The 20,509-nt window shown below is 39.7% G+C and overlaps 2 protein-coding genes and 1 long non-coding RNA gene across 4 annotated transcripts in view; 2 read left to right on the top strand and 1 right to left on the bottom strand.

Moving 5' to 3' along the window:
- The window catches only part of pitpnb (phosphatidylinositol transfer protein, beta), a 17,642-nt gene extending 12,293 nt beyond the window's left edge, over positions 1-5,349 (top strand). Inside the window, exons 10-12 of one of the 2 annotated variants that reach the window (XM_007577294.2) lie at positions 677-799; positions 989-1,075; positions 2,969-5,349. In XM_007577294.2, the coding sequence (XP_007577356.1) occupies positions 677-799; positions 989-1,036 (171 nt within the window). In that variant the 3' untranslated portion in view covers positions 1,037-1,075; positions 2,969-5,349. The remainder of the gene's footprint in view (positions 1-676; positions 800-988; positions 1,076-2,968) is intronic. The other variant, XM_007577293.2, reaches the window with a different exon arrangement.
- The window catches only part of LOC107833729 (uncharacterized), a 19,105-nt gene extending 11,772 nt beyond the window's left edge, over positions 1-7,333 (bottom strand). The window contains exon 1 of the long non-coding RNA XR_001659493.1: positions 7,252-7,333. This is a non-coding gene — a long non-coding RNA (uncharacterized LOC107833729). The remainder of the gene's footprint in view (positions 1-7,251) is intronic.
- On the top strand, positions 7,310-20,509 carry naa25 (N-alpha-acetyltransferase 25, NatB auxiliary subunit). Its single transcript, XM_007577292.2, has 24 exons — positions 7,310-7,367; positions 10,326-10,411; positions 11,264-11,402; positions 11,476-11,594; positions 11,682-11,756; positions 11,834-11,941; positions 12,174-12,252; positions 12,494-12,605; positions 13,493-13,582; positions 13,660-13,832; positions 13,929-14,041; positions 14,757-14,964; positions 15,628-15,717; positions 15,806-15,986; positions 16,984-17,083; positions 17,190-17,341; positions 17,423-17,548; positions 17,648-17,891; positions 18,577-18,700; positions 18,819-18,884; positions 18,962-19,059; positions 19,147-19,257; positions 19,355-19,495; positions 19,807-20,509. Exons 1-24 carry the CDS (start codon positions 7,310-7,312, stop codon positions 19,927-19,929), a joined length of 2,916 nt encoding a protein of 971 aa, XP_007577354.1. The 3' UTR covers positions 19,930-20,509.

The following is a 20,509-nucleotide window of genomic DNA, read 5'->3' as shown; positions in this document are numbered from 1 at the left end:
TAGGATATTTTTCATCTTTGGTAAAAGACCACAAACTATTTCTCTCACTAGCGCTAGACTTGTGTGTTTGTTTTGGTTGTATTTGCCCAGAATGCCCTGCGCTGTAGTCCACGTCCTGCTTTTGGAGGTCCATTTCTAGAAATAAATATTGTCCACACACTATCACAGTTGCTTCTTCCCAGTCGACCATCTTTGTTTACTCCAAAGTCACGTTTGAGCTCGAGAGGTTTTGCGAGATTTCATGTCTGACAGCTGAATGTCGGTGAGTGAAATCAGTTTATGGTGTGGTGTGTTGCTGGATGCCACACATCGTTGTGTGTGGGGGATCTCTCAGGTTTGGGAAATCGGCTGATACTTTCAAAATCTTGCCATATGAACCAGGCATTAGCTGAGCAAAATGATTTAATTTTGGGACTGAGGAAAAATGGTGAAAACCACAGTTTTCATTATTTATGTTTTTGTAAAACCCTTTCACCTCATTTACATTTCATCCTGCAGTTTTGTTCCACTTTTAAAATAAGTGGAAATGTTACAGTATGAATACTTTTACAAGTATTTTTTAAAAATGTCTTCTGGAACAACAATCCACTTGCTTTATAGATGCCCATAAAGAGGAACTGTCATTTAAATCACATTTGTTCTGTCTTTTGTTTTCTTTCTTTTTCTTTTCCCACAGCAAGAAAAGCGAATTTTCACCAACTTCCACCGTCAGCTGTTCTGCTGGATTGACAAATGGGTTGGTTTGACTATGGAGGACATCCGGCGGATGGAGGAGGAGACCCAGAAAGAGCTAGAGGAGGTAATTCATTCAGACCTGAACTAGAACACACTGCCCTCTTTCTCTGATGAGTCACAGCAACTTAAGCAGACGTCCAGTTTGTTTTTCTCTCTTGGATTTCTAGACTTTTGTTGTAATTTCAGCAGCCTGCAGGAGACGACACTTCACAGTGAGCGTTCCTGACTTAACCTGCGTTTACTTCCTAATCAGATGCGTCAGAAAGGTGACGTGCGAGGCACCACGGCAACAGACGAGTAGAGGCGCTGCGCTGTAGGTCAGACACTAGAGGCAGGCTGAGTAAGTTTGTGGCCAGGAGAGGTGGCAGTGCTGCATGGACCGACCTCCCTCCTCTTCCTCACTCCGTCACCCAGCCCACCTGTTTCACTTTTTGTCCAACCGGACGTTTGTGCTTCGTTTTACCTCTGACATCGCTCTGCTTTTCACTAATAAACCCTGTTTTTCTACCATGGACCCACCAGTTTGTGTTAACCTGGTCTGAAAATTACATTTTAACAGGGCGGTTATTTCCATAAAAAAATGAGAATGAACTGAAAAACCTCTGCTGAAGATCCAAAGAATTATCCCTTGAAAGATATGTTTTAAAGCTTTAGATGTGGACACTGTGAAGTATCATATTTAAATCATTCATTTAACAGAAAAGCTGACTTTTAGGTTCAGATTTTTCAGATATTGATCTTTAAAAGGGGTAGATGCAAAACTATTTTGCATGTACAATCATGTCAGCATCAGGTTGAGCTGTTTTGCAGGAAATCCTAAATATAACTGGACAGATTAGGAGCCTCTGATGTGTAATTGGTTAGCGTTACTGAGGGATCCATATATGAAGAACAGGGTCATGTTCTGCATGTCTTTCAGTGTTTTAGTGTCTGCAGTTCGTTCACATCTTTCTCACTTCCATTCTAATATTTTCTTCCAGCTCATAAAGTTTTGTCCCATCTTGTTTTCTGCTGATCTTGTTTTTGTTTTCTTCCTGATGTTTTTTAATTGGTGGATTTAGGCATGGGCCAGTTGGACATTCACAAAGTATAACTTTGAGTATTAATATTTTAAATGTGTATTATCTGTAACAATTTTTTTTACATTTTATTTTGATATGAAATCTTAAGCAATGAAGTAGAATGAATAGCTCCTGAATTTAGTATTAGTGTTTAAATGGAAGCAGGTTGCCATGGAAAACAGAACCAATCTGCTGCCTCCACCAATCAGAAAAAACTTGAGCTTTGTGGTGAATTTAGTGGTATTGGAAAATGGCTATCAGCCAAAGTTTTTGAGTCAAAAAGATAATTTTTAAAATCTAACATCACCAAAAGTTTATTTATTTTTTTCTAACCTACTCAACAATAAACTAAGTATGAATTTCTGCTTTTTTTTAAAATGGGATTGTAGATCCAACACTTCAAATATTTCCACCAGTCTCTCTTTGAGACTTTCATAATGGCTAATTAAAAGTTTAATTTAAAAAATAACTGCTTCTAAATATAGATATATGCATGTTTTAATCGTTTTTCCCACTTTTTTCATGGAATAATTCGACTGAACGATTTCAACAGAATTATGCAAAAAGTCCCAGTTATTTTCTGGGACTCGGTTGATATCAACATCCAGTAGAAGAAAACGTATCCATCCTCAAGTTTGAATTTGTTTTAAAATCTAAAAATGGGAATAATGTTTTTTTTTTTTTTTTAAATAGTAAATTTCCTATAGTAAATATCAACCGAAAATTATACGTTTTTATTTAACATTCAATGAGTTTTATTTAGTTGGACTGAAGGCAAAATGTCTATTTGGATTTGTAACAGTTTCAGACACCTGGTCTAAATTAACACTAATTGGTAGCCTTTCTTTTTCTTTTTTTTTTTCTTCTTTTTTTTAATTTAACTAGCTGACCGACAATGTGCAGCAATAGATTGGGGAGGGGCAGCGACATGAAAGCTTTTTAAACAGCTTCAGGAAAACACCAGTGGTTTTCCATTCCTCCACACTGGTAGCTGGCCCATGCCTAACAGGAATGAAGCTAACCTGAATTTGCTTCCTTCAGTGGACTGCATGGGCATCGCTGCTAACAAAACATGCGCATTGACTTTTAAGTGTGCACACAACCAGCTCGTCGGCTTTCGTTAACCCGCAGAAATGCCGTTTCTCTCTCCTCTCTCTCTCCCACACCTCCAGCTGCGTAAAATAGGTCCGATTCGAGGCACCAGTGCTGCTCATGAGCAGTGAGGAAAATCAACCAAACCCTGTCATGATGATGTCATCAGAGACGCGCCCACCCCGCTGAGAAAATGGCCCCCCGACTTCGCCTCTTCTCGTCCTGTGTCACATATTGGGGGGGTTTGATGCGATTGGTTAACAGTACTGTACAGATCCCATCCCCGTCACAAGCCTCCTGTTCACTCAGTTGACACACACACACATACACACACACAAAAGCATAAGAAAATGTAAGAAAAAAAATGTTTTTGCATACATGTATAAAAAAACAAAAAAACAACAAAAAAAAACATTTGCACAGAACATAAAATTGCCTGATATGTAATTGTTAGTTGATTCTAATGGGCTTTGTTTTTATTCAGGTCTGTAAACCATGACTCCAGAAGCCAAGCCTTTTAAATTAGAATGTTTTCTAGCTTCACAGGTCCGCACCACAAATTCAGTTTATTTAAGCAGGTGTTGGACCGTTTACCCTGTCTTGTAATATAACTGTTTCTATTTTACTTCTCCCTCACTACTGTCTGTTTGTTTCGTTTTGTCCTGAAAGCTCGTTTGTTTTCCGCTCCTCTGCTTCATCCTGCTGTCCCATCTGTCTGACAGTTTGCTGGGAATATTTTCTCCCACTGTTTGGAAATCTGAGGTGGTTTTGATGATATCAAACATTTATTTTTCCTCCGCATTCAAACACATGTTTTTTGTCAAACAGTGGAATCTGTATTTTTTATTTTTTTTACCCTTTGCTGCATGTAGTAGCTGCAGTGCAGCTTTTCTCAGTTCTACTGAGTTCAGAGTGCAAGGGAGCACCTTCTACTTGTGTCAGCGTGAACGTTTGTGTGCTTGTCAGTGTTTTTAACTGCCTTCACTCTTAAAGGACTGTCTGTTTTTTTTTGTTTTTTTTGGAGTGGGATCGAGATGGATAGCTTCAAATCCAGGTTAAACCAGCCTTTTGAACTTTGCCTCACGCTGTCGCTGCATGGCCTTCTCTCCTACGGCTAGGGCTTTAACCGGACGGCTCGCACAGCCTCCACAACGAAACAAAGCAAAACTAAAGTGTGAGTGTGCATCGCTGTGTGCATGAATCGGGTTAGGGGTTTTTTTTTTTGTTTGTTTTTTTTCTTTTTCAAATAAATATATGTATGATTATGTATCCAAAACCAGAAATTTCTCAAATGTCAGAAATGGGTCCAGGCAGATCCGCCATGTTTGTTGGGGATTTTTTATTTTTTTTCCCCCTCCATTTGCGTTTATGTTTCCAGGAAATGAGCCTAAAAAAATTTTTTTATTCTGATTTAGGCCAAGTTTGGAAATGGCTTTGAAGCGATCCTGCTCGCTTCTTTGGCTACGTTACATGAGATTTTCACATCTGCAGGTTGGGGTTTAGATGTTTTGTTTTTTTAGTATTTTTATTATTATTTTGAGCTTGGGGTAAAATGTAGTTAGTGTTGTGGCTTTAAGGCTGGCGATCTGGTCCAAGTGTGTCTAAAATTGAGTTTTGTCACAAAGTTACATGAAAGCTCGACTGTAAGCGTGCTCTTTATGAAATCCGATAAAGCGGACAAACTGTAGATATGAGCGCCACTGGGCTATTAGCAATGTCAGGTTTATTAATTTACAATATCGCTCTGATTTCTTAACGGCAGGTAAAATCAGCCCTGTGTGTAAAGCGGAGCCGACCGTACCTCATCCATGCTTATGAATGTGTAGCTCTACATGCATAAGAGGGATAGATGTTGATATCACCAGTACATGAGGACAAATGGTTTGACTAAAGCTTGATTTGCATGTTCGGTTTAAATTTTTTTTTTGTTTTGTTTTTAAACACTTTATTTTCGCCAACTTTTTTTGCGAGTTTCTCGAAGCGCATCAGACGAGGTGGACAGTTAAAGGGGCGGACTTCCCCTCACAATCAGACTCTCCTCAGCTGGACCTCTGATTTACGAGACGAGGAGTGAAAAGCCTGGGAGTCTGGTCATGATGGGAGTGGAACCAGCGGAGTTATCCCAGCCAACGGATACTGTAAGGAGGAAAGGGGTTGGAGCATATATGGAGAAAAAAAAAGAGAGATAGATGGAGTCCAAAAATACTGTTTTCTTATTGTAATCATGAATAAGCACTTGCAAAATCTACTGTTTTTTCTTTTGTTTTGTTTTTTTGTTTTGTTTTTGAAAGACAAAGATTCACAATGTATTCAATTTTCTCTTTCTGATAAGGCAAACATTCAGGGGAATTAGTAGTGAATGTAAAACAATTAGTACCTTTTTCCTCGTTCATAGCTTTCAGGCTGTGACAGAAGGTCTAGACAATGGAGCATAACAGAATATCTAATAAATTTGAACAAATAAAATGTAAAATGAGCAGTGTTTGATTTGTTTGTCTCCTTCATGAGATGATTGACTGTTTTATTAGGAGTGCTTTGTCATTTTCTTTCACTTATAAACTAAATTGTACATCACACTATTGCAATTTTCATTTGCTGAAAAAAGTAAAAAATTTATTTTACTTCCACATCACAGTAGTGTGTAGTAAACATTGAAGTTTATATTTTTATCAAAAATATTAAAGTGTGAATACTTTTACAATTTAGCAACGTTGAGAAAAAGAAGTACCTGTCTTAGCGTGGTGCTCAGGAGCGCAGACGCAGTGGGATGGGTTTATTCCGTTAGACCGTTAGTTCTCGGAACCACATGCACAAAAAAAACTTGTAAAAGCACACATGGGAGTGAGACCAGGCCGAACCGCTCACTTGTGGAATACAAATAACCCCAACTACATTTAAGATTTGGTCTTAAGACCAATTCTTGAATGTTATGTATTAATACATGATTATTCATGTTTCAATACATGGATAATCAATGTAATATACTTATTGAACTATAATATTTTTTACACTTATGATTAATATGAATCTGTCTAGCTTAGCAAAGGATGTAGTAATGATTTAGTAACTCCATCTCATAGCCTATGTCATCAATAATTACATTTTTTTCATATGGCTAAATCTTGTTCTGGATTGTCGATGGATTTATTTTTATTTTGTAAAAATAAATCCATGTTTGTGCTGATTATGATCAGTTTAGATTGGTTTTGTCTGAGTCAATGTCTGCAAAGCAATATAACCAATATTTAAGAAGTTTATTTTTTATAATATGAGCCTTATTTCTGACCAAATATTGTAAAAGTGCCCAGGGTAATAAAACGTATAATCAGAAGAAACTGTAATCATGAGGCACTTCCAAAATCGATTCTATGAAAAGGATTTACATAGCATAACATATAGATATGTTATAGATTATACCAATGTTATTTTTTTGTATATTATACAGTGATAATCTGCGTAAAAATGCAAAAAGAGATTTTGCATTATTTCAGTTTTTAAGGAAACAAAAGGTTCCCAAACCAACCTGACCTCTTTGAGGAAGTAATTGCCGCCATGTTAAATCATACAACTGTGATTAATCACATTTTTTGGTTTAATTTCAGCAGGGAGAGTTCTGAGGTAATGCCACTTTCGGCTATGAAGAACTCAAAGTTCTGTAACATTTTCCAAGAAAGGTAAAGCTTGACCCCCAAGATATTTGGCAAAACATTCTGTAGACTGACATAAAAAATGTACATCTCAGTACCTTTTTTGTACTCTTGTGTACAAAAAAGCAACCATCACACCATACAGTGGTGATGGTTTGAGTTGTGTTTACTGCTTCAAGATCTTGACGAGAAAAATGTTTGCCCATCATTTCATGACTTTTAAGCTTAAGTGCACATGAATTATTCATTAATCTCAAGCAACTCAACAAGTTCACCTCTAAATATTTTATAAAATGAAAAATGTAAAACATAAGATGTAAGATGCTGTGGTGTGATCTCAAAAAGGTCACATTCGTTGAGGAATGCTACTGAATTAAGACATTCTAACATACACTGATATCTATTTTAAAAACCTTTGACAGAAATGGGTTTTTTTTATTTTTAAAGATTGTTACTTAATGGAGTAATATTTTTCACCTGTTGCTCAATTTTTGTCGCAGATTTTACTTAAGAGTACGTTGGTTGTCATAGTAATTCAGTCTTAGTGATGTACATCTCGTGATGCAAAGACATCTTTGAAGGAAAATTTTAATTTCCAATTTCTCACAATATATGTTTTAAATCGTGGCTTCTTATTTTCATTTATTGACAGTAATGGGTTTCCATATACGCATGCTATTCTGATTTCAGCAGGGGGAAAAAAATCCTTAAATCACGCATGATACAGCCGGAAGTACGCATGCGCGAACATTTACACAGCAGGTAAACTCCACCATGGCGGCGAGAGGCCATGTGCAAGATCCTAACGACAGGAGACTCAGACCTATTTATGGTAAGATATCAATTAGGAGATAAATATTTATTCAGTGGGGCAGGTTTGAAGAACAAGGCCGTATTCTATCGGGGACTATATGATTTCAATACAGGCTGTTGGAGTTTTAAGTGCAGTGATGCGGCCCCTCAGGTTCCAGCCGCGGACTCTGCTGCATGCAGGGTCCAATGACAGTGCACCTTACCCGGTCTAACGCTAAGCCGGAGAAGGACACCGCTGCTGCGGCGGACGTCTGAACGAATTCTCGCACCTCCCGTTTCAAAAACTACGCTCATTAGCAGTTGTGTTGAAGCACTTTAAGGTTTGGGCGATTTTAAGGTGTTGTAGCTCCCTCTCAAAGTCGAAAGGTTTCTCCTTTTGCTAACGGTGGGTGTTTGACAGCTAGCTCAGCTGGCTAATGTGTCAAGATAATCAGCCTGTCAGATTGTAGGTACATTCCCGATACATTTGAAGAACTTTACGAACTTCACAAGATATTTCCTGTCAGGTTTGGACTACAATGTCCGACATAACGCGGCAGCTGGAATATTTGAAAGGCATAGTTGTATAGTTAGCCTTTAGTTAGCATTAGCATCACAACAGTTAAGGACAATGCTTTGTAGCTGGCTAGCTGTGTGGAGCTGTCAGAGCTCCGCTCAAACCGCCAAGCAACCTTTATAAGAGGCGTCCATTAGGTTTTTGTTGGCAAATTTAACCGAAATTTCACCCGCTTTTATGTGGTTTTTGGCTATTTTATTACGGCCACAAAGTTAGCCATCAGGTATCAATAGAAACTGCATACATGTCGGATCTCAGTTAGCAGCTTTAAGGTGTTTGTAAGGTAGAGTTTTATTGAAGTTTCATATGGAGACTTTTCTGCACAATTAAACTTAATTCAGGTATAGTAGGTTTGAGTTTTTGTTTTGCTTCTTTGCTATAAGTCAGTATTTAAAATGAATCAAATGACCCCTTTTGGAGAATTTAACTACAGTAACACACAATGAAGCAGTTTAAGAAGACCAGGACAGACTGGCATCGTCAGATTTCAAATGTTTTTGAAAACGAGCTACTTTTGTAAAAAAAAAAAAAAAAAGTAATGGCAGCCCTGTACTGTCATTATCATTGCAGCTCAACACCAGAGGGAAGAAGAAAAGTAATTTCATCACTTTGCTGTCACAAAGCAGTTGTTCTATTAAGCTTAAGTAGCATGTCTGGATCAAGATCATAAAAAAAATAATAAATGCTGAAAAATTTAGGATCTTGATCTGATACCTGGGATTGAAAAAGCTCAACTGCATCAGGTTAGTATTTAAGGTGATGCTTAAATTTGGCCTTCAGAACTCAGAAAACCAGTCGGATGGAAAAACTCAAAACGGAAATAGAAATAAATTTGTGTCAACTTTTTAAGAGTATTTTATTTTGCATGCCCCTGCTGTTTTCAGGACCCTCTGTGCTGCTTGTCATGTGTCCCACTTATAAACTGCATCCTGATGTCGGTGTCCAAACCGTTCCTCAGAGTTTTCAGCGGTTTTGCCTTCCCTGTGACGGCAGCTTGAGCAGAGAGAATAGATGTGACATAATCACAACATACTGCCGCGCCGGCCGGTTAATTTTGGCAGCCAGCTGTCCTGGAGGGACTGAAACAGTTTGTGGCTCTGCGTCCACACACTGCAATACTCGTGAGCCGTTTGGGGAAAACGTGTAGTTTGTAGTTTTATGTTGAGACTTCACTAGAATGTAAGCTAATTATTTTATAGTTTTTGACATCCTTGTGCAGTAACGGCACAAAATATGGCTGTAAAGAGAAATGACTTTAAAATCATCTGCTGGTGTGATGAGTTTAGTAATAATACCATTCAAATAAAAATCTACATTAACTGCCTTTATTTCAAGCAGAAAAGCAGCAATTAATAATAGATATCGACATTGGTTAAAGGTACATTATGTGTATAACATTATTGTATTGTCTTTATTAGTAATATATTAATGGCGCACCGATAAATCGACCCAGATATGCTTCATTGTGGACTGTTGGCAGATACTTATCTGAAAATCTAACAGCTGTTGCCAATTTACTTATTTTTGTTGCTATGTCTAGCAACTTTTCTAATTAAAAAAAAAGGAAAAAAAAAGGAGTTGGCCAAAGTGGGAAACAATAGGTCAGGCTTTTTAACAATTGGTGATTGGCTAGAATACAGCAGTCGTTGAATCCTAACAATATATTAATCAATAGAAAGATTTAAGAATGACAAGAAAATGTATTGTTTCCTTTGGAGCTGTTAGCATGGTAAATGGTCTGTCTGAAAATGAAGGAACTTGCGGCTGATTTAACGGTGGAACACTTGGGGGAAAAAATGTTGCCTAATAAAAATGAGAGTGGAGTTTTCTTTTAGCTTCACACACAACTCTTTGTTTTTCATGACAGCCAGTGTTTCCAAAAGCTGAATTTCTCTGTCGTATAGGCAAAGGGAAAAAGTGTAGGAGCCAGCTGACTGGCAGTGTACAGCAACAGGCAGGGGAGGGGGAGACTCTTTGTCCCATAAAGTTTTTTTTTTTGCTGCAACATTAGAGTACATTAAACAACAAATATTTTGGCAGACCATTTTTATGTATTTCATTTTTACACTTTTTAAGTTATATCTTTAAAAAAAATAAAAATCTTGAAAGTAGACATCCTTTAATCATTGAGCTTCTTCCTTATTTGGATTTGGTGGTGTGAAAATCTCTAGTTAATCAGTGAAACCTTCTCCAAGAAGTTCTGAAAGACTTCCAAAGATCAGAAAATCGTTTCCTATCATATGACCCATAAAAAGTACTGCTTACTTAAAAACAATCCTGTTAATTACTCATCTCCTCAGATGAAGCGATTGCTCATGAGGGGGTTATTAATGAAGTTAGTTTTTTTCCTTCCTAGGAAAAATAATGCATCTTCTGAATCTGAATGACTGTAGCAGTTCTTCTTTTATTATGTTTCCTCAGATTATCTTGATAATGGCAACAATAAGATGGCAATACAGCAGGCAGATAAACTGCTGAAAAAACACAAGGACCTGCACTGTGCCAAGGTGAGTGGGATTTTTTTTTTTCTGGCAAATTTTCAACCTTTCAAACTAAAAAAAAAATCAATGTTTTTTTTTTTCTAGAGAATTTCTGAGATGAATCTCAAAGTTTCAGAATTTTTCTTTGGGCTGAGATTTTCTCTTTTTCCATCTACAATGGTCCTAACACACTGTAATGAACTAGCATATCAGGATTCAACCCCTGAAAAAAAACATGCAAACATTTCCCACACAAAGAACAGAACATTCAGTCTGTTAGTTTTATGTTTTCAGGCTTGATGCTTGTATAACAATTGTTAATGCAATTATGAATAAATGATCGCTGTGGTATTTAGCTCATTTAAACACCTGCTCTACTGATGAGCTGTCAGAGAGGTGGTGTGTGGGTCGCCTTTTTTTTCTTTAGCTGAACCAAAACACACTGAATTCCACAGAACATCTACATGTTAAAATTGTCATAGTCAAGCTAGCGACTGATCTACTTCTATCTTCCTCTCCTCTTCCTCTATTTTTTTTTAATTAAAACTTTTTTCTGATCTTATCTACTTGCTGTAGCGCTGACAATTGGTAGCAAAGCATTGAACTCCTTTTTCTTGTATACATCTCTCGTACGTTTAAGATTTAGTGCATTACGTTGACGTCTTGACAACTAAAACCAATGTTAGCCACTGTCGGCTAGCAGCTTTTTGCCCTCTAGCAGGGAGCCGGGGGGGATCTTGTGTACGTGATGTCACGTTGGCAACATATCCATACAGCCTCACCTTCAGTAAACGGCATCATCAGTATTTTTTTTTTTTTTTATTTATTTATTTTTTTTCCAAACGTTCTGCTTTTTGTTTTTTTGGTTTTTTTCTGCAGGTTTTAAAGGCCATCGGCCTGCAGAGGATGGGGAAGCAGGATGAAGCCTTCTCGTTGGCCCAGGAGGTGACCGCCCTGGAGCCCACCGACGACAACTCTCTGCAGGCGCTGACCATTCTGTACAGGGAGATGCACCGCCGTAAGTATTCACGCCCCCATTCCTGCCAGCTGATGTTAACACTCTGAGTTAATGGTTCACCGTCCGCTTCCAGCCGAGCTGGTCACCAAGCTGTACGAAGCGGCGGTGAAGAAGGTCCCGCTCAGCGAGGAGTACCACTCTCACCTCTTCATGGCTTATGCCCGCGTGGGAGAGTACAAGAAGATGCAGCAGGTGAGGGAACAAACATTACTAATGGCTGATTTTTCTTCCCTGTCGGTAATGAGATGGATAAAAACAACTTTATTCGTAACTTCACAGGCAGGGATGGCCTTGTACAAAATTGTCCCCAAGAATCCATATTACTTCTGGTCTGTCATGAGTCTGGTGATGCAGGTACGGCCAGGCTTTCTGTTGGCATGTCTTTTGCTTTTTCTACATGAAGTTAAAAGGCGACTCCGTTTTTAATGTAGGCGATCTCAGCGAAGGATGAGAAACTGGCCCAGACCATGTTCCTGCCTCTGGCCGAGCGCATGGTGGAGAAAATGGTGAAGGAGGAGAAGATCGAAGCCGAAGCTGAGGTAAGCCTCACTGAGTCTGCGTCATCTTCTGACCTTTGCCCTCTAGCCTGGACAGGGTAGGGCCAAAACGATTGATCGTGAGGATTCGATTACTGAAATAATCAACTAATTTAATAATTGTTTAATCGTCAAACAGACTGAAGTTGCATACAAACTAGTATGTTTAACTCTAAAACGTTCACTTGGTAACAGAATTTCAGCGTAGTTTTTTTCTTCCACCATGTGGCTGCAGGTGCAGCTGTATTTTATGATCCTGGAGCGTCTGGGGAAGTGTGAAGAAGCTCTAGATGTGATCAGGGGTCCACTGGGAGGTAGGTGGATGTGTTTAGTGTTTGTTTTTTTTGCAATATTTCTGTTTTATATATAATAGAACAAAGTTCTTGGATCAAATATGACTGAATAATTGCTGTTTGTGGTCTTCCCTCTTGGTGTACGCAACAGCAGTGATCTGTTTTTTCCTGTTGATTTCCTAATATTCATATGGCACATAAATGTTGGAAAAAGTCGGTATTGTTTTTATCTTCAGTGTTCATTTTGAACTTTGTTCCACAGAGAAACTGACCAGTGAGCTGCAGAGCAGGGAGAGGAAGTGCATGATGCTCTACACTCGACTGGAACGCTGGCCGGAGTGCAACGCCCTGGCCCAAAAGCTGCTGCTGAAAAAGTGGGTAAACATTTATAAGAAGATTGGCCCCGCCTACTTTGGAGCGACTGTGTATGCGACACTTTGGGGAAATTGTAGTTGGTGATTTTACAGAGAGTTATGGATTCAACACGTTAAAATGACACACAAGTTTATATGAACTGTGATGCTGCACATTATCCAAGGAGGCCAAAGTGTTTCCGTTTCAGTTTTGCGAATTACGTCAGTTTTAATACCGCTGAAGAACCACCTTATCCTAGCACGTAAACTTTATCTGAAAACGTGTTTCTATTGAGCGACTCCTAATTTACACAGTTTTACGGTCAATGGAAATACTGTAGGTGTCATCAATCAAAGCAACTCCTGTCTTTGTTTGAAGATTTGACATGAAACACCGTTCAGTCTCCTACAGATCGCTGCTACGACGTCAGTAATACAAACTGTCCACGCACCCTTAAAAATTCATGCATTTAAAAGTATCAATGCCTTAAAATGTCTTCATTTCATTTTAAAAAGTAAGTTGGCCATTAATATGTTAATCACAGGTCTTACATTTTGTCTTGACAGAACTATTAAATTTGTATATTCTGTTTTTGGTTTTTTTATTGTTTTTTTTTTACTGTAGAACTTTTCTGAAAGTTGCACTCAGACATTTACTTTGTGTTCTGTGTCTTCAGTTACAGCCACAGACGCATAATAATTAAATAAGAAATACCTTTATTATGTCTATGGCTGAGGCTATCAGTAGCTAATTGCTAACATGCCCCTGTTAGCTAGCTTTTTTTCATAGGTAAGTCCAAATTTATTGCCAGTTGGCTGGACGACATTCTTACCTTCCTGTACAGATGCAGGTCTTAAATTCCATTCATGGTGACCTTAAAAAGTCTTAAATTTGTTTCCTGTTTCAGTCCTGACGACTGGCAGTTCTACCCCTCCTACTTTGACTCTCTGTTCCACCTGATGGACCAGTCGTGGAGCCCACCGGAGGACGGAGAACAGTGAGCGGAATTCTAATAAGGAAGCTCGTTGTGGGGGAAAAGGAGGCGGCGCTCTCACCATGTTTCTGTGTCTCCAGCTGCTCGGAGGGTTCGGTGCATCACACCGTGGCCGAGGTGGTGAGGTTTGTGGAGGAAAGAATCAAAGTAGAAGATGAAAAAGACTCTCGTTCTCTCAGAGGGCCGTACTTAGCCCGGCTGGAGTTGATGCACCGACTGAGAGAACGAGGCTACCCTGAGGAGAACCTGCCAGGTAGGGCGGGACGCTCTGGGCTGGAGACGAGTTGTTCACCTACCTGATGCTGCTGCTGCTGCTTTACCTCACACTCTGCTGTTTGGGTTTAAACAGGCGAGCCTCTAAACCTGATGGTGCAGTTCTTCAGGAAGTTCGGAGACAAGCCGTGCTGCATCACCGACCTGAAAATATACCTTCATCTGCTGAGTCCAGACCAGCATGTCCAGGTAGGACCAAGGTTACTGTAGTCCACCACAACGAGGAAACTGAACTTGGGAAAACAGTTTTGTTAACCGAAATCAATAAAAACAGTAATTTAATTTGGAAAAACTATAACAGGATTTATATTGTGCATTTATAAAACTAACTAAAACATGCGGCGCTGCAAACGTCGTTTGCAGACGACAACAGCAAAAGATGGGAGAAAACACTGGTCAGTTGGTTGTTGAGCAATAATTGAATTTGTTTTTTAAAAATTGTATTTTCTGCTGAGTATTCATTACCCAATCAATACATTCATAATCACAATACAATACTTTCTGCTAAAAATGAACCAAAATATGGAAACTAAAACTACTACTATAAACAACAAAGTAAACTAAAAACTATTTTAATAACTTGGTAAAAACTAGCAAGCACACTCTAAAATTAAAACAAATATTTTGTTTTTTTAATACGATAAAACTAAAACATACAAAAAAAACTAAAACTAAACAATATTGAACTAAGTCATAAAAACTATCAAACACACTCTTAAAATGAACTAAAACTAATTGAATCAGACGCATAAAAAGTCACAACAAAATAAAACTGAACTATAATGAAAAACCCAAAAACTCATAACCCTGGTAGGGCAGGTTTCAGAGACGTGCCTGCCTGTGGAACAGCGAAGGTTTGATGTGTAAAACATAGATTATGTTCTGTGTTGTTTCCTTCCTGCAGTTTATTAACCGGCTGAGTGAAGTGGTTCCACTGGGAGAGCAGGGAGAGGACGGCTTCGCTTTCCCAGAGGACACCAAGGCCCTCCAGAGGCATCTGTGTGTTTGTCAGCTGAGTCGGGCCCTGGGGTTGCATCACTCCCTGGACGTCAGTGGGAAGCTGCACCTCATCGCCGAGCTCAAGGCTCACTATCACCACGGCCTCGAGTTTGGTATGGCTGGTGACTGTTTCTGTTTTTATTTTATTTTGTATCGACCTTTCAGCATCGTACATTGTTCTGAACATCAGAGTAAAGAAGTGCGAGAGGCTCAAAGTCCACCATCTTGAGAATAGTAACCCCAAAGGCTCAATTATCAATGCATTCTCCACATTTTTATGTTTATGTTTCTGACCCAGCATGGTAGAATTAAGTCTCTTTCTTGGCGGTTCATCCAAACATTTGAAAACAAACGGCTCTTATGAAGTGAAACTTCAGAGATCTGCTGAATGTTTGTCCTATTTTGGAAAAATGCCACAAACGGCAAATATGAAACGTCACAAAATCAGAAGTGCTCCAGACCACTAGGGGCAGGGTGGAGTAGATGATATTACCTACATAAATATGCTGCTGTTGTATGTTATTGTAAAAGATATGAAGTATAGCACACCTTTACTTTTTTCCTCCAACTTCTTTTCCTTTTACTGAGGGTCTGGTTGATTTGTTGGTCGACTCCCCCTAGTGGCCTGGAGGACTTCTGCTTTGCGATTTTGAAACTTGCTGTTTGAAACGTTAAAGGGTTGGATGATTTAAAAAACAAATCAAAGGGTTCATGGTTTCTTTAGTCCCAGATTTATTTATTGTTATTGTTTTGTTTTGTTTGTTTTTTTGTCACAGGGAACAGCGCCCTGAAGACCGAGCTGCAGTTCTCTGACATGTACTGCCTCATGGCAGCTCATGTGTACATAGACCTGTGGACAGAAACAGGTCAGCCTCTTTTTAGAATCATTTTTGTCATTCTTGTAACTCCAGCCAAAGCATCGTCTCCACGTTGTCCTTGTGTTTGCACGTGTAGGAGATGAGGACATGGTGTGGCAGTGTCTGGGCCTCCTGGAGGAGGGTCTGTCTCACAGCTCCTCCAACGCCCAGTTCAAGCTGCTGCTGCTGCTCCTCTACTGCCGCCTGGGCTCCTTTGAGCCTGTGGTGGATCTTTACTCCAGCCTGGATGCCAAGCACATACAGCACGACACCATAGGGTCAGTTCAACCACGTGGTTCAGGAGATGCAATCTGTGAATTTTATATAAATTTGTGTATCTTTTTCAGCTGGCTTTTCCCTTCCACTCAATTTTTTATCTCTGTTTCTTTAACTTTTGTCTTTTTGTCTGACTGGACATGTTTCAGGTCATCTGTTCTCCTTGTGAAACACATTTAACTTTTTCAGCTGAATAACTGATGGAATTTTTTTTGGTTGCGGTTTTTTTTATATATAACTATAAAACCTATAGGCAAAATTCGCATAAGTGCTTAAAAACCTTGAAAATGCTTTAATTTAATTTGGATGTTTTCAAGGAAAGTGCTTGATTTCTGTATGAATTCTAACTTTGCAGTTTTGTAATAAAGTGCAGTCTGTTTGCTTTAGGCCTACATTTGGAGGCCAATATTTACAGTTGAAACCAGATATTTTCATACATCTAATAAAAAGACACATTTTTTTTTTCTCTCAACATCTGAAATTAAATGAGACAAAACTTTTCTTGTTTTAGATCAGTTATAATTACCAAAATTATTTCTATTTGCTAAATGCTAGAAAACTTACCAAGAACATTTTTAAGATATTTTTATTTCATTTATTTTTAATGACCAAATAAACATATTTTTTGTCAAAAATGAAAAAGCATAGCATTCCTTTAGTGTATGATTGGTATTTTTTTTTGTGAAATTAGTGTTTCAGAGACATTTCAAAACTTTAAATTTCTTAGGTTTTAGTTTATTTTGCTGTGGAATTTAGAATGCAATCACAAGACATTATTAATAATGTCATATTAGTGAATTGAAGCTTTTTTTATTTTTTTTTTTTGTGTTTGGTGCTGGAAAATGTTTAAAACTTACCTTCAAAATGCTTAAAGCCCTTCAATATTCCTGTGCAAACTCTGTGTATAATTTACTTTCTAACGGTAGTAAAAGTTGCCTCTGACATTCTGCCTACATATTCTGATCCTTTTTTTTCTTTTTTTTTTTTCCCCCCCCACAGGTTTCTTTTAACGCGTTACGCCGAGTCTCTGGGTCAGTTCTCTGCTGCCTCCCAGTCCTGCAACTTCTCCCTCAGGTTTTTCCACTCCAACCAGAAAGATGTAAGCGTGTCCCCCTCCATCCCCCTGCTCCGAATCTCACCCTCCCGCTGCCCTCGACTCCCTAAACACCGTTTCTTTTTCTTTTTTTCCTGCCGCTCCGTTCCAGACCTCCGAATACATCATCCAGGCGTACAAGTACGGCGCGTTTGAAAAAATCCCAGAGTTCATCGCTCTCAGGAACCGGCTGAACCAATCGCTGCACTTCGCCCAGGTCCGCACTGAGAGGATGCTGCTGGACTTGTACCTGGAGGGGGACATGTAAGGCCAGGCGCCGCAGAGTAACAGCCGTCGGGTTTTGCAGACGGTTCTCCTTTGATTGAGCTGTCTTTGTTTTTTCAGCGTCTTGAGTCTAGAGGAAAGTGTTAAGGCCATGTCTTTGTCTTCAGAGGAAGACGATGTCCCCTGGGATACTTTAAGGGACAACAGAGACCTTACTGTATTCACAAACTGGGACCCTAAACAAAGGTATGGAATATATATTTCTTCTCTCTTTTTCTTTCACAGAAACAAAAAACGGACCCACATGTTCGCCTTTTTTTCTTTTTTGCCCTCTGCCCTTTACAGGCAGTTAACTGATGAGCACCGGACTCGCTCTCTGGAGGAGGAGACGGCCTGGCTGCGGATCCGCTCACTGACGTTGCGCCTGCTCGCCTCGCTCACGCCGTCGGGACACGCCGCCTCGCAGCAGAACTCTGAGATGTCCAATGAGAACGGCGTCGGCGACAGGAGCTCGCTCCACCGCAGCCTGCTGTCGCAGTTCAACCAGACGCTGCACGCAGCGGCGCAGATCGCAGAGAAACGCACACAGGTACAAGTCAGGCCAGCTCTGATGCTTGCTCTGTTAGCATTGGGCTAGATTTGTGTGTATTCTCAGCAAGAAGAACAGGATATGAGGCACCGTTTCTTAAAGAGGCAGCTCCAAAAATCAACTTTTTTGAGCTTTACATCATGTTTAAAATGTTATGTTGTTTTCAAAAACACACCTGTGAGTGTTGCCTTGATTCTTTCACGCATGTTAGAGAAATCCATTAATCACCCGTGGCAACCATTCAGTTGTTCAAAAACACCCAGGCGAGGAGGAGGACAAAGCTCCTCCTCTGAGGTACTGTTTCCCTCACTCAGCTCCTTCAGACTAGCCAGCAGCAATTAGCAAACACCTGGTGGAACTGCACATCAGCTGAGCTCATAATCGGAGCTGCTTCTCTTCTCTGTGAATCACTGGTAAAAAAGTTGCTAGAGGATTAATAGAGGAGCCATGTTGTGATGACTTCCTGAAGGCGGAGCTTCAGGAAGAGCAGGAGTTTTTAAAGAGACAAACTCTTTAAGGTGTTGAAAGAAATTTGTCCTTGTAATTGAAGTCATATTTGATCTATATCACATTTTTATATTGACTGAAGTTATAAAAATGACTGCTTTAAAAGGATTTCATGTGGCTGGAAAACACACAGCACCGTCTCTTTAATACAGCGATTGTTTTTCTTTTATGGACCCAGTACCCCCTGCTGGGCCCCCCCTCCACCCGAATGGCCTCGGCACTGTCCGTCGGCAGCTGCCACTGTCAGGCTGCGGCGCTGCAGCTCTCGGTCCACCTGCAGGAGCTGGAGTCAGCCGGACTCGGTGAGATGAAATGACCTCAGCTTTGAGGCCCAATGACGTGGCTCGCTGTGTTCCACCTGACACTTAATGTTTTTTTTTCTTTTTTCTTTTTTTTATGTGTGCGTGTTCTCTGTCCCAGACGAATCATCGGAGCTTCAAATTCAGATCTGTAACGTTTTTAAGTCATTAGTTGTTCAACTTCAAGGTGAGGTACCGGCTGGGTTATATTTTAGGCTCCATTTGTTTGTTCATATGTTTCATAATTCTATGTTCTCTCCACAGAAATACTTAATAAAAGCAAAGGAGACTTATTGGAAGTGAAAGAGAGCAAATTAAAAACCCAACCCTCTTTATTAGAAAATCTAGTTTTCTTTCTAGAGGTAAAACTCTTCTCTGTTTTATTTATTTATTTTTTTCCGAAATACTCTAATAATTTGAAACAATACTTTGTTGGGTTTGTTCTGCAGACAGTGAGCATAGTGTTGTGGAGTGCTAGCTACTGTGCCAAGATCCTGCGACCACTGAAGACAAGTTTACAGAAGAAGAAAAAGAAGAAAAAGGATGCCAATACTGCAATGGTACACACACCCACACACTCCTCCTATGCAGTTCTGTGAGGTGTCTGTCTATGTGTCTCATGTTGTCTCCCTGCCGTGTCGTCGTCCTGTGCTGCAGCCGTTGGTGGTGTGTGGATTCCAGGAGCTGACTGGGAACTTGCAGGACTTACTTACCCAGGCAGTGGAGCACATCAGGGGGCAAGAGTCTGGCATCACTGCCCTAAAACTGGCCAGTTTAACCTTGGAAGGATGCTCAAGGGTAGGTGCAAGAAATATTTCTACTCAATAAAATGGTAAATGGAAAAGTTCATTGTTGGTGTGACAGCATTTGAAATATTAATGTAATTGTTGACCAGCTTTTTGCATGTTTTTCAAAGATTGTCTTTTAATGATGCACCGCTTGTAGCTATCTGGTCAATACGATACCGTTTAAATTTAGGTTTTGTGTGTGTGTGTGTGTGTGTGTGTGTGTGTGTGTGTGTGTGTGTGTGTAAAAAGTTGCTAAATATAGCAACCAAGTCACTCAGTTGGCATCAGTGGGAAAATAAGCGGCTGATGTTTGTGTTTCAGGAGGAGGCGTCGTTTACGAAGGCTGCTATGGACAAGGTGCAGAGCAGTTACCTGCGTTCGCTACAGGAGGTGGGAGATCTGCTCAAAAAGAGAGCTGAAACTATAAAGAACCTTAAAATCTGAAAAAATAAGAAAAGCAACACATCCTGGACTGAAGATGACTGTACGCCCCTCACTCCATCACCTACCAGCCCACCTGCTCTGCCCTGTGAGTTGAGCAGAAAACCCGGCCACGCTGTCCGGTTCTGATCCATCCTCACTACTTTCTGTCTGGAGCTCTTACTTTTCCTCCCTCCCAGCCCCTCTCTCTGGAACACCTGCAACTCTAATAGCACATAAAGCCTGTAAGTAAACAAAAACAAGCTCATGAACTGATGCAGCATCTGCGAAATTCAAAACAAAACAAAAAAAAAGGTGCACTCTCTTTTAAAGAGTTATCTTACATTAGGAAGAAGAAAAAATGAATATACAGTTTTAGAATCTAATAAATTATTGTACATAATATAAACCATAACTCCTCGATTGAATGAGAGTATAAGACACAACGAACCACTATCCCGTCTGTCGGCGAGTTTCCTGTTTTCTGGTCACGTCGAGAACAATTGCAGCGAGACGCACAACTTCATCTCTGAGGGAGGAAGGATCCGTCGACATGCTGCTTTGTTTTTTTTTTTTTTTTTGGCGGCAGCCGAGCAGGGAGCCA

Source organism: Poecilia formosa, unplaced genomic scaffold (genome assembly GCF_000485575.1).
Source record: "Poecilia formosa unplaced genomic scaffold, Poecilia_formosa-5.1.2 Scaffold436, whole genome shotgun sequence".
NCBI classification, from domain to species: domain Eukaryota; kingdom Metazoa; phylum Chordata; class Actinopteri; order Cyprinodontiformes; family Poeciliidae; genus Poecilia; species Poecilia formosa.
The sequence above is the reverse complement of the archived record's forward strand: the minus strand, read 5'-3'. Positions and strand labels throughout refer to the sequence as shown.